Source organism: Spinacia oleracea, chromosome 1, assembly GCF_020520425.1.
Source record: "Spinacia oleracea cultivar Varoflay chromosome 1, BTI_SOV_V1, whole genome shotgun sequence".
Taxonomy (NCBI): Eukaryota; Viridiplantae; Streptophyta; class Magnoliopsida; order Caryophyllales; family Amaranthaceae; genus Spinacia; species Spinacia oleracea.
The window spans coordinates 123,867,833-123,878,390 of record NC_079487.1 but is presented as its reverse complement, the minus strand read 5'-3'; the positions used below and the strand labels follow the sequence as shown (position 1 = coordinate 123,878,390).

The window sequence follows — 10,558 nt, the reverse complement described above, 5'->3', positions numbered from 1 at the left end:
AATTTTACATTTTATATTACCCCAAAAAGATCATCTCCTTTTTGGGGTTTTGTTGTTAAATAAATAAAAAAAAAAATCTGTCATAGAGCTATAGAATATCAGGCATGAGTTAATTTCACACAATACTAAATAGAAATACAACTAGGGGTGTACACAGGTCCAAAATCGGGTCGGACCGGATCGAAACCGGTTGGACCGGTGGATCGGAATTTTCAGAATTCGCGGACCGAGGACCGGATCGGAAAGATTCCGGTCCGAACCGGAACCGGACCGGAAAATTCAGGTCCGGTCCGATTTTGGACTGGCTTGGACAGGGGTTTTTTTTTTTTTTTCGATTTACAATCTTAAACTCAATTTGTTTTTACGATTTTATTTTTTTACGACCTACATTTCTCTTTAAGTATAGCATACATCACATCATAAGCTTAATTTAAAGGGGATAAAGGCCACTAATATACAAAAAATTCTCAAAGTCTTTTTTTTTGCGGGAGGGGATTAATGTATGTGGGCTATAAATTGTGCTCTTCTATCTAAAATTTATATTTTTAAAATTATATTCCGGATCATCGGTCCGGAACGGAAAATTCCGGGTTTTGACCGGACCGAACCGGAAAACCGGAATCGTGTATTTTCAAGGACCGAGGACCGGACCTTGCACACCCCTAAATACAACTATACAACTATACGTGCTAGCTAGGTCGGGTCCATATAATTGATGGGCAAACGTTTGACAACAAACTCAATCATGCATGTTGATTGCAATGCAGTAGCAACGAGGGACGCGAGGAGCATCAGACAATATATTAAAACCGTAGGCTATATTTCTCCGTCCTTTCTTCTTAATAAAATATTTAATTAATTAATGGACCAACCTAACTTCTTATATAAAATATATAAATAATATATATATTTGCATGATTTATATAAACACGTATCTCAAAACTTCCAAACATATATCTCTAGCTTTTCATCATCTATATACAGTATACTCATTGCGTTTTGAGCTGATCAATCAGCTAACAGTAACACTGCCAACTTATTTGATTCAGAAACCGTTGCACACAATTTCAGAAGTGCATAATTTTTTATAATTTTGGTCAGTAAATTTTCTACACGTACGACTAAAAATGTGGAGGTTGAAGGTTGGAGAAGGGGCTAATGACCCATACTTATATAGCACTAATAACTTTGTTGGGCGTCAAACTTGGGAGTTTGATCCTAACTATGGCACCCCTGAGGATATTCAAGAGGTCGAAGATGCTCGCCGCGATTTTTACAATAATCGGTTTAAAGTGAAGCCTTGTAACGATCTCTTATGGCGTTTTCAGGTTTGAATTCCGTCTTCATCATTGCATTGCATTTTATTTGTTGCTAGTATAGCTTTAATGGCAAGCTTAATTTGTTGGATTGTTGATTTAATTACTTGTTAGGGTTTGACTTACAGATTTAGTTAGTTTGACATGTTTGTTATACATCCGGATATTTGTATAGAATACTCCATCCATTTCATAAATATTGCAACATTTTAACTTTTATACTATTTATAAACTCTTATTTGACAATTTATTGTGATTCAAACATAAAGAAAAATACAATTGTGTGAGATTTAGTTACACTCAGCACACAACTTTTACCTCCAGGTAAAATTTATGAAAAGTAGATTGGTAAGGAATTTAAATCCTCTTTTGAATGTGTTTTGGACATAAAATGTTGACATTTTGGTTAGTTACTATTTTAATATTTTGTTTAGTTTCGAAATTAGAATTTAAAAGTAGCTAATTTGATAAATAATCTTGTGAAAAGTAGAAACTTAAGTAGACACCTGGGATAATATCGCTTAAAACTTATTGATTGAAAAACGGTAACAACATCAATTTCAACATTCCAAGTTTCCAACCCATACCCTAATACAGTAGCAATGTAGTATAGTAGAGGTTAAAGGTAAACCGTGACATTGGCCGCCTCCCTACAAAACATATCATGAGAAAACGAAACCACATTTATATTTTAGCCAAACGCAGCCTTGTAAAAACCAAAAAAAAATATTAAATGAAATTAAAAAATAATAAAAAAGTTAGAATTAACACAGAGAAATACATGCCCTCGCGCCCCTCGTGGGCAATAAGAAAAAATTAACTCTTATGTTTGATTGTTTGGTACTTGCACCATGCACAAATTCTCAAACTTTTGTCTACTAGCTATAGTGATTAGGGTTGGGCGGTGGCCACGAGCCCATCCCGAACCGGCGAACCGAACATTAGTAAAGCTTGGCTCATTTAACTATTTGTATATCAGGCTCGAGTTACTTTAATTTTGAGCCCGAAATCGGCTCGGTTGAAATATTCATAGTTCAGGTTCAAATTCGAGCTCGGCTCAAATTGGCTATAACAGTTTGAGCGGAATTATTATCTTAGCTCTACTTTTATATTAACCCGAACAATTCACCTTCATCGGACACCTACAGAAGTAACGGAACAGTATATTACCATCTTACAATAATTAATTTTCCCAACATATTGTTAAATTTTAATTAGGTAGCGAGTTAATTATTGTGATCAAATTTCCTCTACATAGGAACCTTTTGTTAATTAAGTAACGAGTTCTCATGATCATATAATAGACTTCATTTTTTATATTTGATCAAGCAATTAAGTTAGTGTCTTAATTATTGTCTTCAATTGTGCGCTGCTAAAATTTACTTAGTCTCCCTAATTAATAACCAATAATTAATCAACTTATTAATCAACAGTTCTTAAGAGAGAAAAACTTCAAGCAAACCATACCTCAAGTGAAGGTGGGTGACGGGGAGGAGATCACATATGAGACCGCCTCGACGACATTAAAGAGAGCGGTGAATATTTTCACAGCCTTGCAGTCTGAACATGGCCATTGGCCGGCTGAAATTGCTGGCCCTCAGTTCTTCCTTCCTCCTTTGGTTAGTCCGATCCCTTATTTATTTTTTCGAGTGTTACAATATACTTCCTCCGTTTCTGAAAGTTCTTTACGCTTTTGAATAGGTGTCCAAAATATGAAAACTTTGACTGTAAATTCTCACTATTATATACATCAAAATGTTACATGTAGGATCTTGTTAGATTGGTCTCGGTATGTATTTTCAGAATATCAATTTTTTATAAGTTTTTTACATACGAAATTGGATATATTAGTAGTTAAATATTGCATTGGAGTTCGTGCAAATAGTAACTGTAAAGAACTTTCTGAAACGGAGGTAGTATTTCTTATCAATGTAACAAGACTAATAATAACATGCATGTTACATGTACATGTGAAATGTTATATATGCAGGTATTTTGCTTATACATTACAGGAGATCTTAACTCTGTTTTCGGACCAGAACATCGTAGAGAAATTCTTCGCAGCATCTACTATCACCAGGTTCGATATAATAATGACTTTTCATAATGTTTTTTCTATAGTTTCATTAATAAATATTACAACTTTGTGTTTTTGGTTGTTAATAAATATATAGAACGAAGATGGAGGTTGGGGATTACATATTGAAGGACATAGCACCATGTTCTGTACCGCACTGAATTACATATGTTTACGAATGCTTGGAATAGGACCTGATGAAGGTGATGACAACGCGTGCCCTAGAGCGCGTAAATGGATTCTCGACCATGGTAGCGTTACACATATCCCTTCTTGGGGTAAAACTTGGTTATCTGTAAGTCCATACATCATATTAATTAATTATTAACTTAATTTTTTCAAAATTTGTGATTCAGTAATTAATGTGATTGCCTTAATTTGTAGATACTGGGCCTGTTCGATTGGTCTGGAAGTAACCCAATGCCACCTGAGTTCTGGATCCTTCCTACTTTTCTCCCTATGCATCCAGGTACCTAATTAATCAGTGGTAATTAATGCTAATGATTCGATCATAACACTAATATAATTGTGATGTTATGCAGCAAAAATGTGGTGCTACTGTCGAATGGTGTATATGCCAATGTCATACTTGTATGGGAAGAGATTCGTAGGTCCAATCACACCTCTCATTAAACAACTTAGGGAAGAACTCTACAACGAACCCTTTGAACAAATTAGTTGGAAGAAAATGCGACATTTGTGTGCACCGGTAAGCTACATGATAGATAATAGTTTTCGCTATGTTGATAGATAATTGATTACAACGTACTTACACAAAATACACACTTAATTACTATAGGAGGATCTCTACTATCCTCATCCATTGATTCAAGACTTGATGTGGGACGCTCTTTACCTTTTTACGGAACCTCTCCTGACCCGTTGGCCTTTCAACAAGTTGATACGAAAGAAAGCATTAGAGGTTACAATGGAACACATACATTATGAAGATGAGAACAGTCGTTACATAACAATTGGATGTGTCGAGAAGGTATATATATATATATATTCATTCATACGCATTTAATTATTCAAAGATTAGTACTTACAAATGATTACTAGCTAGGGTGTTCATTGTATTAAATTCAATTATTTGTAACAGGTTTTATGTATGTTAGCCTGTTGGGTGGAAGACCCTAAAGGGGATCATTACAAGAAACATCTTGCAAGAGTACAAGATTACATTTGGATTGCTGAAGATGGATTGAAAATGCAGAGTTTTGGAAGTCAACAATGGGATTGTGGGTTTTCAGTACAGGCATTATTAGCTTCTAATCTTAGTCTCGACGAAATTGGACCTGCTCTTAAGAAAGGCCATTTCTTCATTAAGGAGTCACAGGTATTAATTTATTCCTTATAAGCTAGCTAGCTTTCTTATCAACTGAAACTTCCATCATACTAGTATGTATACAATTCATATATTCAAAGTAGAGTACGACCATGTTCATATGAGCTGAACTAAATTGAACTAGATTTCCCTGAAATTCAACCAAAAAGTACAGGGCCTATGCAAATAGTGGAGATAGAAACATCAAACATTGCAACTATATTTAATTAGCCAGCAACATATATGATCAATTAATGTGTTAAACATGATATTGATGATCTATATATTAATGTATTATATGTTGGATATAAAATAGGTGAAGGACAATCCATCCGGCGACTTCAAAGCTATGCATCGCCATATCTCAAAGGGATCGTGGACTTTCTCCGACCAAGATCATGGTTGGCAAGTCTCCGATTGCACTGCCGAAGGCCTTAAGGTAAGAGCGTATATAATTATAAGACCCCTACATAGAAGAACTCGCCCCGAATCCGGATTAGCCCTAAGGGTGGTAACAAACAAAAAATAGAAAATGTGATTTGGTGTTTAATCATATTATTAACTAGGGTGGTTTGTTTTATGTTATGCAGTGTTGTCTAATCTTATCAACAATGCCCCCGGAAATTGTTGGAGAAAAGATGGACCCTGAACGCCTTTATGATTCTGTCAATGTCTTGCTTTCTCTACAGGTATGCTTACACTATGTTATATTTTAACGTACCCTTAATTTAACATTAGTAAATGTTGGATGTTTCAATTAAACTGATTTCACCAATAAAAATTATGTAACAATTTTCAGAGTAATAAAGGAGGGCTAGCTGCCTGGGAACCAGCAGGGGCTCAAGAATGGTTGGAGGTAAGTTACATAATTTTAATGCATCTAATTAATATAATCCTACAATGTTTTTTTCCTTTTTAAAATTTTTTATGTAGTTTGTGGAGCGGAGTACACCTGTTTAAGTTCTGATGTTAAAATTTGCACAATCTCCAGGTCCTAAACCCAACAGAATTCTTTGAAGACATTGTGATTGAACATGAGTGAGTGTTTGATTCTATTTTACAACATTGGTTTTTATTTTAATTTTCGTTATGAATAGATAACTAACAAAATAAGCAACACATGTTCTTATAGGTATGTAGAGTGTACGGCTTCAGCAATTCAAGCTTTAATAATGTTCAAGAAGTTATACCCAGGACACAGGAAAAAAGAGATTGAAAATTTTGTAGTAAACGCAGTCAAGTACCTTGAAAACACCCAATATCCTAGTGGAGGATGGTATGTTAATGTTATGTCTAAATGGTCTAATACATAATTATATAGCATAATATAGCTTTGTCATAATTTGTATATACGTAATAACACAAATGATTTGTAGGTATGGAAATTGGGGGATTTGTTTCATATATGGAACATGGTTTGCACTAGGAGGGCTAGCAGCAGGTGGGAAGACATACTATAATTGTGCTGCTGTTAGGAAGGGTGTTGATTTTTTGCTTACTACACAAAAGGAGGATGGTGGTTGGGGTGAAAGTTATATTTCTTGTCCCAATAAGGTAAATTACTCCTACATTGCATTATGTAATTGCTAAATTTCATTTTGTAGTAATATATCTAACAAAATGTGACACGACACGATCATGCTTTGTGGATTTAGTCGTGGACCAGTCCATGGCATGGGATAATCATGCTATGGTTTTTCATTTTTTAAAATTGACTTTATTCATAAAGTTATTTTAAGAATAAGTTGTCACATTACTAGTTCAAATTTCTCTTTTAACATTAAGATTATTCTTGGATGGACTTTGCCAATGTATCTATCACATATTGCTAGGATCATGTGGCTCGTACCACGTGATTGTGGCCTTCGTACGTGTTTGTGTTGGGCCGTGCCAATTTAATGTCGGGTTTTGGTAACCTTGTGTTGGGCCTGTTGGCCCAATCAAGTGTCAAACCCCTTGTATAATTTCCAAAGCATAACTGAGTATTCATTTGTTCTTTTTTGTGATTGGTGAAAAACAGGAATTTGTGCCAATAGAGGGAAAGTCCAATTTGGTTCAGACTGGTTGGGCTTTGATGGGTCTACTTCATGCTGGACAGGTATCTTCATTACTTTTCTATTTAACTTTTCTATTTGTAATGGTTATGTTGTGACTATTTTAAAACGGCCTAAGTATTAAGTTGAAAATTTATAGCAAATCACGTGACATTCAATAGTATATTATTACATGTAAAGTTCAAAGTTTAAGTGAAGTAAATTACTAATCTTTTAATTTTACTTGATCTTAATTAGGCGGAGAGGGATCCAACTCCTCTGCATCGTGCAGCAAAGCTTTTGATTAATTCACAACTCGAAAATGGCGATTTCCCTCAACAGGTACTTAATTAATATCGTATAAACACATTCATTTCACTCGATCAATATGCTATTCATTTACTAAGATTAATGAATATTTGTTAATTTAATCACTTGATTTTACCTTTGTTTTAACAAATAGGAAATAACAGGAGTCTTCATGAAGAATTGCATGTTACATTATCCGATGTACAGAAGCATTTATCCACTGTGGGCAATTGCAGAATACAGAAAGCGTGTTTCATTACCTTCTATCAACTCTACTTGATCAAGTTTAATTATTACCTTGCAAGCTAGAGATCTTACAATCATTTTACACCACAATAGGTTTATTAGAGCTGTAATTATGTAAAGTTGTACTAGTACTTTATAATAAAATCTACTCCGACAAAGTATCAATTCAAGAGGAGTATGAATACAAATACTATATATATGCTACGGAGTACGAAGTATTAAAGTTTAAAAGCGTTTCCAATGAACTCCATAATCATGTGGCTCTATTATTAAATTCGCAAATCTATGATTATCTAACCAATTAAGTCCATACTGAAATCCCACAATTTCCTGGCCAAGGTGACATCTTGAGCTAGCTTAGAAGGCTTGGATAAATTACAGTTATTAAAGTATTCACCACTTTTGCCTTTCATTTCCGGATGCAAAGCCACATAACATGTTGTGGCTGCTCCCTGCAACAATATATCGAGTTTATCATCACAAGAGATATTATTGATCGAGAAAAGTTGTGAACGTTGCAAGTTTGATCACGCTTATATGTACCAATTAATTACGGAGTAAGCCACTTACTTGTGGAATATCTTTGAGGATGAAACGGATAGCGTGGATGAGCGTATTATATAGAGCTGTCAAGTACAAGAAATCGCGTGATCAAACCATAATTAACTCCGTTCAGAACCATTAAACAACATATAAACTAGCTTCATCCACTAATGTTTAGTATGTATATATACCATTCATCAGGCTGTTAATGTAGAGAATATTAGTACGTATATATCCAGGATGAACTGAATTGACAGTTATTTGAACTCCATCTTCCTGATCAACAGAAACAACACCATTAGAATCATTGTATTAATAGTCTAAAGACTACAGAACAGAACAGAACAGAACAGAACAGAACAGAACAGGACAACAGGAAATGTCTGAATCGTATGTACATGGATTGTATCATCATAAAATTAATTAACATGCATGCATATTGAATGTGCAGTGTTACGTACCTTAAGCTTTCTGGCTAGCTCACTGGCATGCAAAAGTGTAGCAAGTTTTGATTGACCATATGCACATATTCTTGAGTACCTGCGCGCGCAGCATACTAAACATCATACATATAGATCCATTATCCATGATCATGTATGTATGTATATATTAAACATTAATTAATGGTGTTACCCTGATGGATCATTGAGTTTATGAAAAAGGATTCCTTCATTATATGTGAATCGATGACCTTCCGATGAAACGTTCACAATCCTACCCTCTTTACCACTTTCTAGAACCGTATTTTTCATGATTCCCAACACCAGATTTGTCAACAGAAAATGACCTACAAATCATGCAAAATTTTCATGGAACACTTGATGATATGATTCCTTGTTTCGTCTATTTTGCAATTAAGATGATTACTGACCTAAGTAATTCGTCGCAAATTGCAGTTCTATGTTGTCTTGGGAGAGACTAAATGGAGGACCAAAAACTCCTGCATTGTTACTAACAAACCAACCAAAAGAAAAACATAAAATTAATACGAAAATGATGACATGACATGCTTATGTGTCAAGATTTAAATTGAAAACTAAAATATTTAACTTATATAACTTATTATAAGTGTACAAAAAAAAAGGAAAATCTTAATATTCTAATTTATTTATTTCTTTATATCGACTACTTTATTTACATATTTTGATAGTAAAAACATTGTATTAATAGTAAATATGTACTGATAACGCATAGCATACGTGACGCCTATATATATCAATTAAACTCCGACACTAGATTAGATTAAAATACAGACACTAGCTAGGAGAACATAATGGATAATAATATATGTACGTTTGTTCTTACATTAAAATGTTCAAGGGATAATTAAGGGACTTGAATTCTGATGCAAAGTTTCTAACAGATGTCATTGAGCTCAAATCCAACTCCATAATATCAACCTTAGCACACGGGATTTCTTGGAGTATTTTATCCCTAACCTCTGTTCCAGCATTCATATTCTTATCCACCATGATTACATGAACACCACGAAGAGCTAGAACTCGTGTTGTTTCAGCACCAAGCCCGCTTGATGCTCCTGTAAATCACATTTTTAATCCATTAAAATAGGAAATTTTCATATTTACCACCTTTTAAGTTTATGTTTTTGTATTTACCACCTTATAAAATGTTATTTCATATTTACCACCTTAATTTTATGAAAAGTTTCGTATTCACCACCTTTTAACAAATTTCATCAGATTTTTCATCAATGTGAACTCCACTTAACCAACTTCTTTAATTTTCCTCATCTTTTAGTAGGTTTTCAATTGAAGAAGTTAGTTAAACAAGGTTCACATGGGCCGAAAATTTGATGAAAACCACTAAGAGGTGGTGAATTTAAAATATTTCATAAGATTAAGGTGGTAAATATGAAATAACATTTTATAAGGTGGTAAATACAAAAACATGAAACTTAAAAGGTGGTAAATATCAAAATATCCATTAAAATACAAAAACAGAGTATAAAAATCAAGAAACGAATCGTAGAAAAAAAGAAGAAAAAAGACCTGTTACAATGGCAGTGAGACCGCTACCATCAACTCCATTGGTAACTTGTTCAGCTGTTGAATTCCCTGAAAATTCAGATTTCCCTTTCCTCCCAAACAACCACATTTTCCCAATCTTACGCTTTTCTTTACCGTTAACTCACTCAGCCAAACACATAAACTAATTTCTTTGTATTGATCAGATATTGTTCTGCATGTTATCTAATCTTGGAATGTCTTCGGGTCCTTTCGATCACCAAGTAATTGGGTGTTCCTTTCGATCACCAAGTAATTGGGTGTTCCTTTCGATCACCAAGTTGGGTGTTTGATGTATGGGAATTTGTCGTGAGGATAGAAGATATTATGTTATACGATATCAGATAGAAGTCTATCGAAATTAGTAAATCTATGAAGTATATCATATTTACTTTGAAATATAAATAGAAGCGTAAAGCCCACAAATCATACAAGAGACAAATCAAATGCTCACTCTGTCCCAGAATACTCGCTCCGGTTCGAGTCAACACGCTTGCCAATGCACAACTTTGACCACCAATATCTTTAACTACATATTATAAAAACTTATGAAATATTAATATTTTGAAAATATATGTTAAGATGAAGCCAAAAATATATTATATGCTAACTTTTGTTTTCATATACTAGAAATAAAATAGGGTCAAAATAAATTATATGAATAGTGCAAAAAGTCAAACCAA

General features: G+C 34.0%; 2 protein-coding genes across 2 annotated transcripts; one reads left to right on the top strand and one right to left on the bottom strand.

The window, feature by feature from the left end:
- Positions 1-918: 918 nt before the first annotated feature.
- Positions 919-7,512, top strand: LOC110779736 (beta-amyrin synthase). The gene is made up of 17 exons (XM_056843447.1): positions 919-1,328; positions 2,750-2,935; positions 3,307-3,396; positions 3,491-3,688; positions 3,778-3,862; positions 3,936-4,102; positions 4,193-4,384; positions 4,496-4,732; positions 5,037-5,159; positions 5,311-5,409; positions 5,520-5,576; positions 5,712-5,758; positions 5,853-5,996; positions 6,097-6,274; positions 6,741-6,818; positions 7,012-7,095; positions 7,217-7,512. Exons 1-17 carry the CDS (start codon positions 1,128-1,130, stop codon positions 7,340-7,342), a joined length of 2,292 nt encoding a protein of 763 aa, XP_056699425.1. The 5' UTR covers positions 919-1,127; the 3' UTR covers positions 7,343-7,512.
- Positions 7,513-7,601: 89 nt separating this feature from the next.
- On the bottom strand, positions 7,602-10,228 carry LOC110805947 (short-chain dehydrogenase TIC 32, chloroplastic). The gene is made up of 8 exons (XM_022011582.2): positions 9,861-10,228; positions 9,157-9,388; positions 8,723-8,802; positions 8,485-8,638; positions 8,313-8,391; positions 8,043-8,127; positions 7,879-7,934; positions 7,602-7,760 (listed from the first exon to the last, which is right to left on the bottom strand). The coding sequence occupies exons 1-8, from the start codon at positions 9,964-9,966 to the stop codon at positions 7,602-7,604; spliced, it is 951 nt and encodes a 316-aa protein (XP_021867274.1). The 5' UTR covers positions 9,967-10,228.
- Between the last annotated feature and the right edge of the window lie 330 nt (positions 10,229-10,558).

Coding starts and splice junctions, on each gene's coding strand:
- LOC110805947 (XM_022011582.2), bottom strand. CDS start 9,966: ATGTGGTTGTTTGGGAGGAAAGGGAAATCTGAATTTTCAGGGAATTCA. Junction 8,392..8,484: donor AAACTCAATGATCCATCAGG/GTAACACCATTA, acceptor CTGCGCGCGCAG/GTACTCAAGAATATGTGCAT. Junction 7,761..7,878: donor TCCTCAAAGATATTCCACAA/GTAAGTGGCTTA, acceptor ATATTGTTGCAG/GGAGCAGCCACAACATGTTA.
- LOC110779736 (XM_056843447.1), top strand. CDS start 1,128: ATGTGGAGGTTGAAGGTTGGAGAAGGGGCTAATGACCCATACTTATAT. Junction 3,863..3,935: donor TTTTCTCCCTATGCATCCAG/GTACCTAATTAA, acceptor GATGTTATGCAG/CAAAAATGTGGTGCTACTGT. Junction 5,160..5,310: donor GCACTGCCGAAGGCCTTAAG/GTAAGAGCGTAT, acceptor TATGTTATGCAG/TGTTGTCTAATCTTATCAAC.